This window comes from Pseudorasbora parva, chromosome 8 (genome assembly GCF_024679245.1).
Source record: "Pseudorasbora parva isolate DD20220531a chromosome 8, ASM2467924v1, whole genome shotgun sequence".
Lineage (NCBI taxonomy): Eukaryota > Metazoa > Chordata > Actinopteri > Cypriniformes > Gobionidae > Pseudorasbora > Pseudorasbora parva.
The window spans coordinates 11,909,610-11,928,911 of record NC_090179.1 but is presented as its reverse complement, the minus strand read 5'-3'; the positions used below and the strand labels follow the sequence as shown (position 1 = coordinate 11,928,911).

At 43.0% G+C, this 19,302-nt stretch overlaps 1 protein-coding gene across 1 annotated transcript; it reads right to left on the bottom strand.

Moving 5' to 3' along the window:
• Window positions 1–4,888: 4,888 nt before the first annotated feature.
• Window positions 4,889–5,839, bottom strand: LOC137084471 (olfactory receptor 52E8-like). Its single transcript, XM_067450741.1, has one exon. It carries the CDS (start codon window positions 5,837–5,839, stop codon window positions 4,889–4,891), a length of 951 nt encoding a protein of 316 aa, XP_067306842.1.
• Between the last annotated feature and the right edge of the window lie 13,463 nt (window positions 5,840–19,302).

Genomic DNA, 19,302 nt, shown 5'->3' with positions numbered 1-19,302 from the left:
CTGAACTTAAAGGAATAGTCCACCTTAAAGTTGAAAATTGTATCATCAATTACTCACCCTCATGTTGTTGTTTTTAAACCTGTATGAATTTCTTTCTTCTGCTGAACACAAAGAAAGTTATTTTGAAGAATGTCGGTAACCAGACAGTTATGGAAGTGATTGGGTACCAACACCAACAACTGTCTGGTTACCGACATTCTTCAAAATAACTTTCTTTGGGTTTCAGCAGAAGACAGAAATTCATACAGGTTTGAAACAAAATTAGTTCAGTTTAATGCATTTGTTTAAATGTAGCTAAAATCAATTGTGTGGAACCACTTACCATAACATTTAGTAAATTCAATAACAAAAAAAAATTCAGTGTAGTTAGGATGGATGCATGTTCTTTGTGTAGGTGCCCACTAAGCAAAATAATGTCCGAAAGATGTCTTTTTCATTCTGGCTCCTCAGTGGACGTCATTTCAACGTCCGGTTTTTGAAAATTGAAAAGACGTCTTTCGGACATCATTTTGCTTAGTGGGTGTTGGTTTAGTGCATTATTCACATAGCTTTTCTGAACTTATTTTGTGTAGTAATAATGCACATTTTCTCTGCTATATTTAAGGCAAAGTTAAACAGCCATGAAGAGGAAGGTTCCCACCGATCCAGCAGTAGAGGACCGTAAATTAAAGAGAATGATGTTGGAGTTGATGGAGGACTCTTATAGATGCAACTCCGACAACATGCTGCAGATAAATACAAACATTGCTAACATTACCAGCACCATTCAGGAGGGTTTTTCCTTTATGAGGGAATTGTTATTCCAACGGCAATTTACATTTTTTCATTTATGTTTTGCAACAGCACTCAATACAGCCACTGTCATGAAAACACTGATGTTTTACACAGATTAAATAAACTTACATTGACATAACATACTTACACAAATTCTCAGTTCACCCGTGCTCATGTATTATCAGCATCAGCTGTCCCACTCCGAGAGAAACAGTTCGGTTACGACGCTATCAAGCATGCTCAGTATCTCCACTCACGGGTTCTTAGAATCGAACATGTCCGAAAGATCGAACGTGTCCGATAGAAACGGTTCTCGATTCTGTACTAGTGATCCGAGAACCGTTGCAACCCGGTCGATCTGAGAACCGCTGTATCAGTGTGTGTGTGCTGAGCATAGGGTGCTGAGCTGCGAGCTGCTGCAAGCTGATCATCTGCTGTAATCTGATATCAAATCTACTGTTTTGATTACATTTTAAAATGTGTATGGACTTATATTAAATAAGAAAAAAGCTGTTCCTGAAAATATCATGCATTATTGATAAAACAAATAAATGTTAATTTGACCGTTTTACAATCCATTGTTTCCAAACTTTAAAATAATACAGTGATAAGACAGCTTTGTTATGATGTTTCCAAACATGATTAGTTTTATACACTTAAAACTCCTCTGAATAAATAACACGCATGTGCAGCTCAGCGGCTCTTCGGTTCTCAGTATCGAACATGTCCGACAGAAACGGTTTTCGATTCTGTGCTGCTGATCCGAGGATCCGAGAACCGCTACGTGCGGTTACACACGCATGCTAAGTATCAGCTGCTCGTGAGTTCATCAGATCTCTCAGCAAAACATGTCTCACTTCAGCTAACGATTGGAGTTACAACATCTACTTCAAGATATTAGTTTATTTCTATTTGGAGAGACTGTCACTCATGTCAGAAAGTTAATAACTATAGTAACTTGTGTGATCAGCCCTGATTTGAGACGCGAACCGTTTAGAATGATTCAGTTCGATTTGGTAAACTGGTTCGACCGGTTCACTATAAAAATCTGGTTAAAAAGAAAGATTCGTTCGTGAACCGGACATCACTACCCCACATCAGCAAACATCATTTTCATACAGACATGCACTGGGGACACGGGAGAGATTGTGGTTAGGAAAATACCCATATCAAGTGAGAAGGCCTGGCAGTTTGGTCTGGTCTTCTATTACGGGTGTGTGGTGCAGCAGAGAAGGAGATCCAGGACGTCCACAAAGATAGGCTTTATTCAAAATAAACATAGAACAGAACACCAAACACACTAGATAACCTAACATGAGACCGGACAACCAGAGAAAACTTCAATACAAACACAGATGACTGAATGAATGAAGGGCACAGGTGATACAGATGATAACGATCGAAGTTCAAACGATAGAACAGATCGAATTTCCGATCTTTCATGTATTCATACTCTTGTGTATTCGACGCCCCATCCCATCATTTATTTCCAAATAAATCTGTCTCTTCCGTGATACCCTGAAATTTTGAATATTCCAATCTAATATGATTTCTGACCTGTAAGGTTGCCAGAATAATAATCTTACACGGTGTGTTAATAGGCCAGAGGAGAACTGGCACCCCGACTGAGTCTGGTTTCTCCCAAGGTTTATTTTTCTCCATCATGCCCCGATGGAGTTTTGGTTCCTTGCCACTGTCGCCATTGGCTTGGCTTGCTCAGTTGGGGACACTAAAAATATGATTAAAGTTATTCAACTTATTATACAAATAAAATGTATGAATTAGGTCTTATTTAATTCTATAAACTTAAATACTGATCTGCCAACATTGTTGCTATATGATAAATTAAAATAAGCTGATAACATCACTGTTTTCTCCAGTACGACTGTACAGCCAAATCTAATTTTGTCGCAATATTATCCTGTTTGACACTGTGAAGCTGCTTTGACACAATCGTGATTGTAAAAGCGCTATATAAATAAAGTTGATTGATTGATTGATTGATTGATTGATTGATTGATTGATTGATAATGAACTACATACACCTGAACCGAATTAGACTAACAAAAGTAACCAGGGAAACAGAGAGTGGCGGGGAAAATAACAAAGGAACATGACAACAAAAGAAAACAACCAAAACAGACTGGACATGTGAGAGCTGGTCCATTTAAATTTTAGGTAACACTTTATTTTACAGTGTCTGTTACACATATATTTACTACAGTAATAACAGTAAATTCTGCATAATTACATGCAACTAATCCAAAACAAACCCTACTCCTAAACCTAACCCTACACTGTTAAAAAAATATATATCTTTTTTTACAGGACATTATCCAGTAATTTTATGGAAATTTACGTTGACCCTAAAACACTACAAAATACAATGCATCATTCAAAATATAAGTAAAAAAAAAATGGAAAATTCCTTCTTATGTCTGCAGTAAAATGTGCCCAATTTTTTTTTTTTTTTTACAAATTTTCTTACTGTGTATATAGTGGTTACATGTTATATGTTGTTAATTAATATTACTCAGTACTTAATTATAATTACATTGTAACAAGAACACCTTAAAATAATGCTTAAACAAATGTTAATCATTAGTCCTACTCATACATTTTAGCTCTTTCTTTTAGATTTCATTTGTTTATTTTTTTAATGTCAAATAGCATTCTGCGGAATGGTAGCACATACACATATGTTTAGTGCACCACCAAATAATGTAACTCTAAACATTCGTTAACTTGTTTTCACTCCTAATATTATCCCTTGAACCTTCCAGGAAAGCATCTTGACCACCATATCTAAAGTGTACCAAATTTTTTGATAAATTCATGTTTTAGTGGGGTGTTAATTAGCAAGATGGCATTTGAACGTCAGTCAAGTGCTAGTTTCAGAAGTCCCTGGGAAAGAAATAAGGTGTGTAAGTGCATTGATCTGATGTAAGGGGGTAAAATTTTTATATAGAATAAAGAGAAAAGTTTATGGCCATAGTGAAAACTGACAGACTTCTATTTTGTAGTTTAAAAGACTACAAGAGAAAGCCATGACTCACTTCAATATCTTGCCAAAACAATTCTTATGATTCCCAGATAGCCAGGCCTGATAGAGAGATATGGTCAATATCAAGACTCCAGTTCCCAGTGAGTCATTGCTTTGATAGCCCCATACAAGCGAATGTATTAATCCTGCATGCCCATGTATATACAACACCAAAAGACGGAATATTAAAACAAGTAAAGGTTTACAGGGTTTTTAATAATAATAGTATATATAATGCAAATATATATATTTATTTAAATATGACACTTCCAAATTTAAACTGGTGATATATATTGTAGAGTACTAATTATTTTCCATTTGCTTTTCTGTTTTATCTTGGGATGCCCATCCTGAAGTGTCTAGACAGTAAAAAAAGACTTCAGGTGCCCTAACACCTGTGAAGAGATGACTCCCACTCCTGCGACGACTTCAGATGATGCACAATATTTCAACATGCACTAATGCTGAATTTGCCATATATTGTAATCATTATGATCACAACTTGTAATAATTACTTCAATAAGCCCATTGTTTCTGCCTTAAATTATACATTGTCAGCTAACTGCTTGATTTGTATATGTACTTGGACACAGTCACCTCTGATAACATAAAACTTTAAACTGTAGACACATGCATTTTCTGTAAAGCTGCTTTGAAATCAAATGTATTGTGAAAAGTGCTATATAAATTTGAATTCAATTGAAATGTGAATTACTTAAAGTAAGGAGAAAAAACAAACAAGCTCAAACACAGTTAAGACAAAAAGCATGTTACAACAAAAACCGGCAAATTATATTAATTTGCACACTTTGTTATATTAAAATGCAGAGTGTTGAGTAACAAAGAAACAAATGCCAATAAGGAAATGTGTATTTTGTTGGATATTAAGGTGGAGATTGTTACAGAACTTCAAGGAGATTATGACTTGTTTTATGATGACATCATATATCTGTTACATGAGAAAACAATCTGCCTCATCATGTACAACTAAACAAATCAGAAAATTAAGTTTTATGATTAAAAAAACCATGTAAAACCAAGTAGCTTTTTAAATGGCATTTTCTCCTTTAATTATTTATTCCTGGAAAATTGGGCAACTTTTGACCGTTGAAACAAGCATAAAACTTTTTGGCGAATTTCTGGCAAATTTAAGCCATAAATAAGAGGATTGAGAACAGGAGGAATTACCAGAAATTCCACTGAAAAAATTATAGCCACAATCTTATATTTGTCTGAATCATACCGACTTAGAGCTATGTCACAAAACGAAGCTAAAGAATAGTTTACAAAACTTATAATGTGAGGAAGACATGTTTGTAATGCTTTGCCCCTAAACTCTTTGGAGCTCTTTTGACAAATGATCAAAATTCGGACATAAGTATATAAAATGAAGAAGGCAGGGAGAAAAAGTGTCGTTGTTGAGAAAAAAAATCCTATTATGTTGTTACTCAAAGTGGAAGACCCACAAGAGAGTCGAACCACAGACCAGTTGGAACAGTAAAGCCGAGGTATGTCATTCCCACACAAAGGCAACCTGGCTGAGAAGAAGATAATGAGACCCATTGAAAACACTGCATAAAGGGATGCTATTCCCATGTACAATGCTGTTAACTTAGAGGTCATGATTTTATGATACTTCAAAGGGTTGCATATGGCAACAAATCTGTCATATGCCATCAGACTTAATATTGTAAATTCAGATATTGCAAAAGTATAAATTGTAAAAATCTGAACAAAACACGCTGGCCTAGAAATGGTATTTGTATCAGAAAGGAGATCAACCATTATCCTGGGGAAAAAACCAGCTGAGCCATAGAGATCATTGACAGACAAACACGATATCAGTATGTACATTGGCTCATGAAGAGATCTCTCTTTAAACACCACAAACAAAATGATGGCATTAAATAATATAATTGCTAAATAAACTGAAAGTGTCAATATTAGGATGAGATATTTTATGTCCACAAACTCCTTGAACAAAGTGAAGTAAAAATATGAAGGCATGGTTCCATTTTCCATTTGCTGGTCAAAACAGTGAAATTGACACTTAAATAAATGTATATAGATTCAGTTGTTGTCTGTTATATGTTGAAAAAAAACATCCATTTGTTTTTTGATGTCCTTTGTTCAGTCTAGTCCATTAAAATTTTCTAAAGTATAAATCAAGAGAGTTCATAACAGTGAAGGAAAACGTGACTTGTTGTTGCCTTTGATCTGAGGCAACTGATGAATTTGCTGTAAGCAGTTTATATAACAGCTGCCTCCACTATCACATAACTATACCAACAGAAAACATATGGGAATTGACCTCATTAGTTTTGCTATCCTTTAAGTTAAATAACAAGAAGGGGTAATAGGTTGAACGGCTGTATAAAAATCTAGCTTAAACCACGAGACTTTAAGTGTAAGTTTGCTGATTTTCAACCCCCTTAGAATTGTTCAAAGTCTTTAGTATATGTAAATTAACAATGTTTACTCTCTCTCTCCTCGTGTTACCTGGAGCAATAAATTCCTGTGTTTTGTTTTGTTTCATTTTTTTGTCAGACTGTTGGATTGACAGACGGTTATTTTTTCAGCACAGGCTCATTGGCAAAACTTACCTTTGGCAACATTTCTGCAAAATTATATTATGTTGCGTTGTGAACGTTTTCACAACAGTTTCAACGTTTCAAAAACATGATCTCATGTTAATGTGTATCAATAATACGAGTGTGAAATCTTGTGGAATGGATATGCCAAAAAGAGTTTTGCCGCTACGCAGTTTTTCACGTGCATATGATACACACTTTATGGCGTGCATATGACAACGCTCTTGGGTAGGATTAGGGTGGTGGGGTGGGGGGTTCGTACCTATAATACGGCATAAAGTGCATATCATATGCACTTGAAAAAACACTTACCATATGCACGCCATATACATTCCACGAGATTTCACACTCATACTATTTATATGCATTTTCGTGAGATCAGGCTCGGTAAAAGCTAGTTCAGTTTTAACTGAAACAGATGAACATAAATATAGCAACGTTTTATTTTGTTGGTTTTGTTAGTGGTGACCCCGAATAGTCGAAGATTTAACCATAGACACCAGATCGAAAGAAAAGTCTGTTTACACTGAGCACATTCACTGCAGTCCGAGTGCGATGCGTGAATACACTGAAGCTCACTCTCGCTCATGTCAGAGGTAAATTATTGACAAATCACCACTCACAACAAGAATGCTCCCGAGTCTGTCTTTCTCACACTGTTCACGTGAATCGTGGCATAGTTCGGCACGCACATGCAAAATACCGGCAGTTCAATACATAGCGCACATCTCTTAAAGGGGCCACACTATATTCCTACTCGTGGAATATGGACCTCCTCCGGGTATTGTGTGGAGCTGGTGTGCTCTCAGGTCCACATGACAGCTTTCACATTACCAGTTTTTCATACGAACTGTGCCCTGTTCTGAACTAAACTGCCAGTAATACTACCTTTATTTATATTCTTAAAATGAGAGAAATCCCTGCTTATTCTGAATTTTTAAGCTAGGTTTAAGAGACATAAACAAGTTCTGCCAGAAAGACTCGGAAGAATTAATGTTGTAACAATAACATTTATTTAGGAGCTCAGCAAGCAATCAAGTTCTTTGGCGTAGGCCCCATTTGTAATTCGCATTCCGAGGGTACGGAATCTGCGTATCCTGCCTGATTACAGAGGCAGGGGCGCAGCTCACCCCCCCGCGAAGTACAAAAGGGGGCCATCTGGTGGTGGTGGGGTGGATGGAGGGAGAGACATCCTGAAGTCTTCAGGGTAGAGGGGAGATCCCGTCTGGTGGTGTTGAGGATGATATGAAAGCCTGGCTGGTTGTGTAGGGGGGGGATGGAGGAAAGGTCCCATATTGGTGGTGGTGGGGAGGATGGTGGTGCTGAAGCAGTAGTATCTGCGAACTCAAACATGACTAAGTACAACCTTTATATGCTCCGGTAAAGGATGTGATTGGATAGATGAGAAGGTAATTAGTGACGTAACGATTGAGTCTTCCCGGCAGAACTTGCGCTTAACTTAATTTCTGCCAGAAAGACTCGGAAGAATTAATGTTGTAACAATAACATTTATTTAGGAGCTCAGCAAGCAATCAAGTTCTTTGGCGTAGGCCCCATTTGTAATTCGCATTCCGAGGGTACGGAATCTGCGTATCCTGCCTGATTACAGAGGCAGGGGCGCAGCTCACCCCCAAAAATAGGTGGAAGGAGGATCCACCGTGAACGGGGCCCACCCCCAAAGAACGGTTTATGAAGTATACTCACGGTCCTTATTCCTGAAGTTCCTAATGGAGAGAAAGAAGAGAAAAACAATTAGATTTTAGACCATATACTATTTTGGGTTAAGATTCGAAACCGCCGGCAAGTGTATTCCCTGACGCCAGATTCACAGCTACCGTGACGTACGGAATTATAGGCCGGAGGCCATCTTTTGATAGAACACGTGGGCCACAGACCATCTTTTGATAAGACACATGGGCCACAGGCCGTCTTTTGATCGGACACATGGGCCACAGGCCGTCTTTTGATAGGACACATGGGCCACAGGCCGTCTTTTGATAGGACACATGGGCCACAGGCCGTCTTTTGATCGGACACATGGGCCACAGGCCGTCTTTTGATCGGACACATGGGCCACAGGCCATCTTTTGATAGGACACATGGGCCACGGGCCATCTTTTGATAGGACACATGGCCGCAGCCATTTTTTGATAGGACGCATGTCCAACGGCCAACATCTGATAGGACGCATGGCCACACCCATCTTTTGATAGGACGCATGGCCACAACCATCTTTTGATAGGACGCATGTCCAACGGCCAACTTCTGATAGGACGCATGGCCACAAACCATCTTTTGATAGGACATATGTACCACAGACCATCTTTAATATAGTGTAAGACCACTGAAACATAACATCCTGCCAATTCGGCTCGGAACACCACCACCAGTAGTTAAATAGGAATTTACCATTATTGGAGAGCTTGCTGAGCTTCGAGGATGATTTTTGAATCAGTTTTCATACAGACTTGAAAGCAAAAGAAGACCATCTGCCCAGGATTTTGATGGCTGCTGTAGAGATGCCGCACTCGGCTGCTGGAGTGACTGCCCCGATCCTAAAGAATGTCTGGTATGGAGGAAACACTGCAACTTATAAGGACAGATGAGAGGTGTGGGTCTAAAACCCAGCCTGAGAGAGAGGAGCGCCATTGTGAAAATATAAACCTTAGCCAAACATTAAGATAAAAGATCATGGATGTAAGGGAAGAATACTTACCGTATAATATTTAATTAAAGGACTTTGATAATAAATGTAACTTATCTGATGCTCATTACGACACATGGCTAATCTTAGAATTACCTGAAGGTTTAGCATACTATAGGTTTAAAGTGCTGAAGAAAACCATCTTGAGTAGGGCTGCACGATAATTCGCTATGTTGCACGCAATTTGGCAGAGGCTGTGATAATTGCCTGCGCAGCTTCTCAGAGCGGGACAGCCGCGATCGGCAGCAGCGCTGCTCCACAAGTCAGAGGGCCCTCTTGCGCAGGGAACTCCAAGGGCTTGGAGAATACCTTTACAGGAACAAGCCAGACAACTAAAACAACCATAGTCTCGTGGTGAAAAGGCAAAGTAGAGATGAAGGCTATGATAGGCCACCTGCACAGAGACCATGTTAGACCACAGAGAAGTTCATGAAGCTTATAGATACTAATGAAAACAGGATCAGTGGGCAGTAGTAATTCGAGAAGCATACCACCACCTGTGATTGCATGATAAGTATTACTTGACGTTGGATTGTTTGAGCAATTTGCATCAGAACTTGCTTGTACTATAATGCTGATGGCGTCGATGTACACAACACCATAATAGAGAAAGCAGACACTGCATGTTTGAGCTGCATTTGTAGCGACCTCATCCGAGAGAATGTCCTATTCATATACGAGTTGGAGAACCATAGTTCTTTGTATCTGCAGTTGGAGGAGTTGCAACCATTGGTGTGACTTCCACTTACGGCTTGATAAAGTAGTCATCAGAACCTGTTGAGGGAACCCACAAGAGAGAAACCTGAACAGCATGACCGATGAGTGAAAGAATTAGATCAAAATATACAAACTATTGAGGACCTCAAGATATGCCCTTGCAGAAAATAAGTGCATAATTATATGATGGCACTTTACTAGCTAATAGCCATAGCTAGCTGCTGGACCCTGTAAAACCTATGAGAATGATCAATACAATAATCATCTTTGGCCCTATCCCGAATGGCACCCTAAACCCTCGCGGTCTTCCTCTGAGTCCGCACTTTCGCTGCGTAATGTCGCTTTGACTGCCGGGTAGAAATCCTCTGCATAGCTCACAAATTTGCGGGCTCAGCTGAAGGGCGCATCCAGGCCGCATAGCAGACGCAAAGGGGGCGCTCACGAGCACCCTTCTTTTAAGCTTAAATGACGAATGGAACACGCTACGGCACCGTGGACCCAACGGACACGCGCACGAGATGGCCATTGTAGGGCCACAAGACTAAAAGTACACGTGAGTGTGCTGTTTGGGACAGGGCCATAGAAACCCAAATCCGGGTTCGTACTGTGCAATTGAGACAAAATATTGCAATCCTGAAAAGTTTTTCCTTGGCTGACATGTCTTTAATAGTTATTTGATAATTCACTAACTGCTAATTTTGCCTGCGAGGGAAGACGTTCAACCGATGTAGAATAGATTCGAACCGCGGTGTGGTCAGATTAGACAACATTTTACATTGGAGAAGGATTTTAGCTGCAATTAAGCATTGACAGTTTGTGCATTTTATAAAGGGAGCACCCTCCACTCACTTACTAAATTCATAAAGATATGATAATTATGATTCTGCGCTGTGGTTTAACTGCTATACGGGATGCTATCATATTAAAGACGGTTTATTTGTGAACAGAAGAAAATTAGTGTTGCTATCTAATAACCAGTTGAACCTTGTTTTGATGTGAACCTTAAACGACTTTTGCGCTGTAAATGCAAGCGAGAATACACATATGCGTTTTATTATAATTGAAGCACTGTGTCCTAGTGCATCTGACAGAAATGTACTGATGTAGCTGATGAAAGCTATTTGAATATCATTGCATTATAAATAATATATTACTGAAACACCCAACATGGCATAAAGAAAACAGACCAACCATATATTGTCGCGATTGTGAGTTTGTTGTCTTCGAACGTGTCTATCTGCATAGCGATCTCTGCAAGGTTTGTTTATGCCAGGGAGTTCCTGGAATGTTGCATGTTTGTCTGTTCTTCATATGTCATATATGACTAAATGTTCAGTAGTACAGCTTGCCAGCACCCTCCAGCTGCCAGTATGATCTAAAAACATAGTACAACATCACTCAATGATGGAAGCACAGATTTTGGATAAGATTGAATAAATATAACTCCTCTGTAAAAATTGACTCAGACATAAGAGAATCTAGTGATATTTCTCCACATCTGCACGCATTTGAACTAGAAGCCCTGAGGGATGTTTTTGTACCAATGCTATAAGTCTTTTGAATAAGAGGTAAGAAATGTGAATATTTTATTTTTGTCATTGTGGATGTATTGTATTGTTAGATGTATTTATTGGATGTTGTGTACTGTAAATTGTTCTGTGTTTGTGTGGCGAGACCAAAGATCAATTTTCAGCTTAGCTGAACAATAAAGTACTACTAGTCGGGATCCTCATGACGACCATGACGCGCATAAGTCACAAGACGCCGATTGTCGCAGTCATAACTCCTAGCACATGTTCGCTATAAGTTGAGAATAAAACCGAGATGAAATTAAAATAAACTTTATTCTTAGATCTTTGTAGTGATGTATGGTTTGTCAAGGTAATTACTTACATCTGATAGTAATTTTGAGCTAACACAAGCAAAGAGAGCTTCAGCACAACCACATCCTGGCGGACCATAAGAGGTTATTGGATGCGTACGTTTATAAAGCAATAAAGAGCATCTTCGAGGAGCACATTCGCTATGTTTCTTCCTCATAAGAAGAAAGCAGTGTAAATGAAGCAAGACGTTTTTTCAACACCCTTGAAAATTTGAGCGAAACATGTCTGCATGAACTACAGGATGACAGCCCGAATTACCTGACAGTATTTTATCAGTTTAAATTGTGTGTTGTATGCCACTTACTGCTTGCAAGAACCGAAGTAACGTTAGATGGAATAGCCATGTAGTGATGTCGGTGCTGTACTTTTAAGAACTACTCAGAGCACATTAATGTGTTAATTTACCTCAGCAATCTCGTAATGCGGAGCCGATCCGTGATTCGGCTTGCTTCAGTTCGTCCTGAAGCCCGGATAAATAGGTGCATGTTACTTTAAACCCCGCGAGATTACCACGCATTCGTGGGGAGACTGATAGGGGATATTATACAGTGCCATCTGTTCTGTTCAGCTAAACGATTATTAATGATAGACTGTGCGTAGTGTTTTCGAGGCATTAAATGGTCAGTTTACACACAACAAGCCACAACAGGACTGATCGCGTTGGGCGAGCAGGTGCTGCGTCCTATGCGTGTGCGTCTGAAATGCATGCTTGCAACAATGAGAAAGAGAGCGATACTACACCAGATCGTCTTTGAAAATACATAACCATATCCCAGCAATGAATGCTGATGTAGGACGCCAAAATGGTGATGAAGAGCGCAGACGTATATTTAGATAACATGCACAGATAGACTTCCGTGAATGTGATTGTCTGAATCAGAACGCAAGTTGCTCTCCTTAGAAGGAACGAGCGTCTATTGCCGCGACAGCCCAAGGAATTGATTGCTGACGAGGACTTCCGCTACTGTATTGCGAGTTGTTACTTTGTATAAGACCCATTGATCACCCATGATAAGACAAGACCGTCAACTAACTGTCGGCGTCAACATATGCGCACCATGCTGAAGCAGTAGTATCTGCGAACTCAAACATGACTAAGTACAACCTTTATATGCTCCGGCAAAGGATGTGATTGGATAGATGAGAAGGTAATTAGTGACGTAACGATTGAGTCTTCCCAACAGAACTTGCGCTTAACTTCATTTCTTTGATAAACATCTATGACCTTTGATACATATCTAGTCTCCATGCTGTTTTATTGATTATTATTGAGTAAGTATGGTTTCACTAATAATAAACGTTGATGTTGATTAGAGTATTAAAAACTTAATTCAAACTTAATATATTAATTAAACTTAATTCAAACTTAAAGATACTTTACAACAAATAAAAATATGCGATTAAATTGCGATTAATCGCAAGTTAACTCATGACAATCATGTGATTAATCGCGATTAAATATTTTAATAGTTTGACAGCCCTAGTTATGAGAAAACGTTTTACGTATGTTGATCCAATTTATTACCTTTTATTTAAACCTAAAAAAGAAAGCCATTGTCAGTTCGTCATTCAGTTGGCAGGCAGTTTTGGTCGCTTTATTATAATTAATTAATAATAATTCTGATAATTCTGATTTGAATGTGTAAATCATTAGTGCGGGTGCGGAATGTGACGATGTGTGAATCCTTGTTTTTAGTTTATGCTGTTATTTATGCATGTTAACAATATTTTGCCAAAAGTTTTGGTATATCTGCCTTTACATACACACAAACTTTAAAGATATCCCACACCCTTTGCAGCTATAACAGCTTCAACTCTTCTGGGAAGGCTTTCAACAAGGTTTAGGAGTGTGTTTATTTGAATTTTGGACCATTCTTTTAGAAGCTCATTTGTGTGGTCAGGGACTGATGTTAGCCGAGAAGGCCTGGCTTTCAATCTTCACTCTAACTAATCCCAAAGGTGATCTAATGGGTTGAGGTTAGGACTCATGTCTTTGTGGACCTTGCTTTGTGCACTGGTGCGCAGTTATGTTGGAACAGGAAGAGTCCATCCCCAAACTGTTCCCACAAAGTTGGGAGCATGAAGTTGTCCAAAATGTCTTGGTATGCTGAAGCTTCACTCTAACTAATTGGTCCTGCACACTGCAGATTTTTCAAAATCCTTTGCGAATGTTGCTTGTCAGACTGTAAGATCTCAGTTGTCATTAATGTCAGACTGTACGATAGTCAAGGCGCTCTAAAAATGGACGCACGCAAGAAAACTCATCCAGTGTTTTATATCATTAATGAATGATGCGTTCGTTGACAGTGAGCTGCATTACACGCAGGACTGAAATGCTGGCTACAAAGAAATCGTCTCGGTTATGTATGGTTACCCTCGTTCCCTGAAGGTGGGAATGGAGACGTACGTCGGACTTAGACAGACGAATTGGGATCATTTCTGTCCCTCGGACGCTTGCAGGCTCACCGCCTGGTCCCGGAAGGGAGTGGTGGGAACCTTGGGCACGTATCCAGGCCGGGGTCTCAGGATTACGTGAGAGTTGTCCGGCCCGAATTCCAGGCAGGATTCGTCGACCGAAAATGCCTGCAGGACCCCTACCCTCTTGATAGAGGCCAATGCTGTCAGGAGCATTGTCTTTAGAGATAGAATTTTTAACTCCACTGACTGCAAAGGCTCAAAAGGTAGGTCTCTGAAGTGCACTGAGCACCAGAGACAGGTCCCAAGAGGGTATAGAGGGGGGGGGCAAGGTGGATTTAATCTCCTCGCGCCCCTCAGGAACCTGACAACAGGTCGTGCTTCTCCAAAGACTTACCTTCTACTAGTTTGTGATGGGCAGCGATTGCGGCCACATACACCTTGAGGGTGGAGGGAGACAGCCTTCTCTCCAACCTGTCTTGTAGGAAGAAAAGCACAGCCCTGACCGAACACCTTCGGGGGTCTTCTCGGTGAGAAGATCACCAGTCGACGAACAGGTTCCACTTCAACGCATAGAGGTGCCTCGTAGAGGGAGCTCTAGCAGAAGCGATGGTGTCTGCCACAGCCTATGGCAGGCCACCTAGAACCTCCGCGTCCCATCCAGGGACCAGACATGGAGTTTCCAGAGGTCCGGATGTGGGTGCCAGAGGGTGCCCCGTCTCTGATTCAGGAGGTCCTTCTTCAGTGGAATGGGCCAAGGGGGTGCTGTCGCAAGGAACACTAGTTCTGGGAACCATGTCCTGTTGGGCCAGTACGGCGCCACCAACAGGACCTACTCCTCATCCTCCCTGACCTTGCACAGAGTCTGTGCAAGAAGGCTCACTGGGGGAAACGCATATTTGCGTAGGCCCCGGGGCCAGCTGTGTGCCAACGCATCCGTGCCGAGGGTCCCCTCGGACATGGTATAAAACAACTGGCAGTGGGCCGTGTCCGAGACGGAAAACAGGTCTACCTGTGCGGCCCCGAAGCGGTCCTAGATCAGCTGGACCACCTGGGGATGGAGTCTCCACTCTCCCGGAAGCACTGGCTGTCGTTAGAGCTCGTCGGCTGCACGATTGAGCAGGCCCGGAATGTAAGTGGCACGAAGTGACCTCAGATACTTCTGACTCCATAACAGGAGGTGGCGGCCGAGTTGTGACATGCGACGGGAGCGTAGATCACCCTGTTTGTTGATGTACGCTACGGCCGCAGTGCTGTCCGTACGGACTAGAACGTGCTTGCCCTGGAGCGGCGTCTTGAAGCGGCTCAGGGCAAGATGAACTGCTTACAACTCTAGGCAGTTGATGTGCCATTGCAGCTGAGGCCCCGTCCACAGATCAAAAACTGCAAGTCCGTTGTACGTGGCACCCCAGCAGGTGGATGGACGCCCACCTCGGGACTCGGTCATGTAGGTCGTGTAGTCTCATATGGAGCAATCCAAGTGGCGTAACCGCAGCTACGGATGCCATATGCCCCAGGAGCCTCTGAAATTGTTTCAGTGTGACCGCTATCCTGCATTTGAACGAATTCAGGCAGTTCAACACCGACTGGACACGCTCCTCGGTGAGTCGCGCTGTCAGGTCAACCGAATCCAGCTCCATACCGAGAAAAGAGATCCTCTGCATCGGGCAGAGTTTGCTCTACTCCCAGTTAACCCAAAGCCCCAACTGGCTGAGGTGCTTGAGCACCATGTCCCTGTGTTCGCACAACTGCTCTCGCGACTGAGCTAGAATCAGCCAGTCGTCAAGGTGGTTGAGAATGCGAAGACAATCCTCTCTCATGTGAGCAACGGTCGACCCCGGGACTTTCGTGAAGACACGGGGCGACAGAGAGCCCGAAGGGTAGGACCTTGTACTGATATGCTCGTCCGTCGAATGCAAAGCGCAGAAATGGTCTGTGTCGAGGGAGATTAGAGACATGAAAGTATGCATAATTTAGGTCGATCGCTGAAAACCAATCTTGGGGACGGATGCACCTGAAGATGCGTTACTGCGTTAGCATTCTGAACGGTAGCCTGTGAAGGGACCGGTTCAAGAACCGCAGATCCAAGATCGACCGTAACCCGCCACTTGGGTACAATAAAGTACGGGCTGTAAAAGGGCTGGAGGGACCGGCTCGATCGCGTCCTTCGTCAGTAGGACTCCGATCTCCGCCTGAAGCACCGGGGCGCCCTCCTTCGACACAGAGGTGAAGTGAACGCCCCTGAACTTGGGGGGACGCCGGGCGAACTGAATCGCATAGCCGAGTCTGATGGTGCAGATGAGCCAGCGGGACGGGCTGGGGAGCGCTAGCTAGGCCCCCAGTGATTGCACCAGTGGGACCAACGGCACCACAAACGTACCCGCAGCGGGGCAGCGTGGCGGCATGCCGGGACCCGACCCGGACGGCACGGAGGCGGCCCGTGGTGGGGCCCGCATGGCAACTCTTACCTGCTTCTGCTGATGGGTTCCCTGCTGGTGATTGGAGAGGCACCTGAGGGTGGCAAGACATGGAAGCTTTGCACAACGCCATGCGTGCTCTCTTGGCACCCATAGATTTTGGAAACTGCTCTTTTTGTTTTGGATAGCACTGGCCGCGGTGTCTCTTATGACGGCACTTACCACCTGGCTTGGCAGCAGCCTGAGCGGGCTGGACGCCCTTCCCACGGCCAGCTCCACGCCTATGCCCGGGTGGAGGCTGCTGCTGGGCTGCGGTGGGAGCGGGGGTGGCGGCGAGCGGGCGCCCTCGGCAACGAGCAGGCGGAGGTGCTGCCGTCGGCGGCGGGGTGGAGGTAGCAGCGGACCGCCGGGGCATGATGTGCCGGATGGCCTCCGTCTGCCTCTGGCCGGCCGAGAACTGCTGGGCAAAGCTCTCGACTGCGTCGCCGAACAACCCAGCCGATGAAATAGGGCAGTCCAGGAACCGGGTCTTATCGGTCTTCCTCATATCGGCCTGGTTGAGCCAGAGATGCTGCTCCTTGACATCGCCTGGCCAATAGCACGGGTGGTGGTTTTCGTCGCCCGTAGGGCGAGGTTCGTCGCCGCCTGGAGCTCCCGGAGGAGCTCTGGGCCAGGACTACCCTCGTGCATGTCCATGAGCGCCTGTGCTTGGTGCAACTGCAGCAGCACCATGGCATGCAAGGCGGACGCGGCCTGGCCACAGGACCTATAGGCCTTCGCGGTCAGACCGGAAGAGAACCTACAGGCCCTGGACGGGAGTTTCGGGTCCCCGCGCCAGCTAGAGGCGGACGTCGGACACAGTTGCATCGCGACGGCCCGCTCCACCGGCGGGAGACCCTCATACCCCCTGGCCTGCCCGCCATCAAGGGTAGTAAGGAGGGAGGAGCCACTAGGTCGCCCACGTGTGCTAAACGGTGCTTTCCACGACCTAATCAGCTCCCCATGCACCTCCGGGAAGAAAAGCACCGGGACGGGGCGCTGAGAACCAGCGCGACCCGCCCGAGAAACCAATTATCCAACCTAGAAGGTTCGGGACGTGGTGGAGGGTTCCACTCAAGCCCGACCTTTTCGGCGGCCTGGGAAAGCATAGCCGTCAACTCCGGGTCCGACTCGACCATTGCCACTGTCCCAGAGGGAGGCAGTACAGCCGAATTTTCATCCCCAGAGGATTGAAACTCCCCCTCTCATGCAGCGATCGACATCTGCTCGTCCGCGGGTGCCCCAAAAGACACCGTCGGCCACGCATGTGCGGGGCCGAAGTGGTCCTTCGGAATCACCACCAGTTGCGCCGCTTGTGAGGGATTAAGGTCCCGTGGAAGCTCACTCGACGGGTTTGCCCTAACCGTGATCCTCAGGTCACCCGGCCATCCATCAAAGTAGGTCTATTCTGCTGGGCAGAAATAGACCTAAATCAAGCTATGGGTAATCCTCTGGACAACAGTGCGTGGCGATCGCTTCCGCTTTATACCGGCAGGGTGCCATATGCAAAGCACGCATGCCAATGTTCATTGGCCCATTTTCTATATCTCGAAGCTGATAGGGGCTCCCAGAAGTAATCCCAATTCGTCGGTCTAATCCAACTTACGTTGAACGTGACCGACTGAAAGGGAACTCTAGCTCTCATTTTGGTACTAGTTTCTCTTGAAAAAACGAGATATTTGACGATCTTCGTAGGAGAAGTGATTTATTCACCCTCAAGTCATCCTAGGTGTATATGACATTCTTCTTTCAGACGAATACAATCAGTTATATTAAAACATGTATAATGGCTTTATAATGGCATTGACTTGTTTTTTGTTTGTTTTTGAAGTCCATAAAAGTGCATCTATCCATCCTGCTCCACACTGCTCCAGGGGTTAATAAAGTCCTTCTAAAGCATAGTGGTGCATTTCTGTAATAAAAATATCCATAACTAAAACTTTATAGACTAAAATAACTTGCTTCCAGCAGTCAGTGATACGCAAGTTGACTGTGCTAAAATAGTGACCCTTTGCGATGTATAGAAGTATCGCAAGCTTTGACACCTCTCGTGGATAGGGCTGGGCAACAAACTCAAGCACCTCTTCTCTTATTTTGAAATTCTCTACCATTTCTCTTAAAAAATTCTAATTTTAGACTTCTAATTCATGACCAGTGTTTTGTTTTGCTCTACCCTCTGCTCTTCTGCGTTTTTCAATATGCGTGCATTAAAGGTTACCCTTTCGCCATAAGTCGACTTGTGTTCCGCTGACCACCGGAAGTTAGTTAATATAGTCTATACATTTTTAAAATATATAGATATTTTTCTTACACAAATGTGCCAGTTCACTTTAGAAGGCCCTTACCTCAGTCCTGCTTAGCTTCAGTGGGAAACCAGTCTTGGGTTACAGGGTGATATGGCTGCTGGTAAATGGACCTTCAGGATAATTAGACAGAAAACACTTTAATTAAGTCCCTTGGTCAAAAGAACAAGACCAGTCCCAATGAGGCTTGTGATTGTGGTGACTGAGCTGGGAATGGTGGTGAAAAATAAACATTTAAAAAATAATAAAAATATACTTACTACAATATTTTTCTCCAAACTTTATGAGGGATTCTCAATAAAAATAGTGTGTGTAGTATTCCTACATTGTGCTGTAAAGCCCTATTCGGACTGGATTAGTTTAACATGGGGACGTGGGGGTAAAGTAATTATTACCAGAGGTTCTCGGTGATTTTA

Bases quoted from the DNA above. Each gene is read 5' to 3' on its own strand.
- LOC137084471 (XM_067450741.1), bottom strand. From the start codon at position 5,839: ATGGAAAATGGAACCATGCCTTCATATTTTTACTTCACTTTGTTCAAG.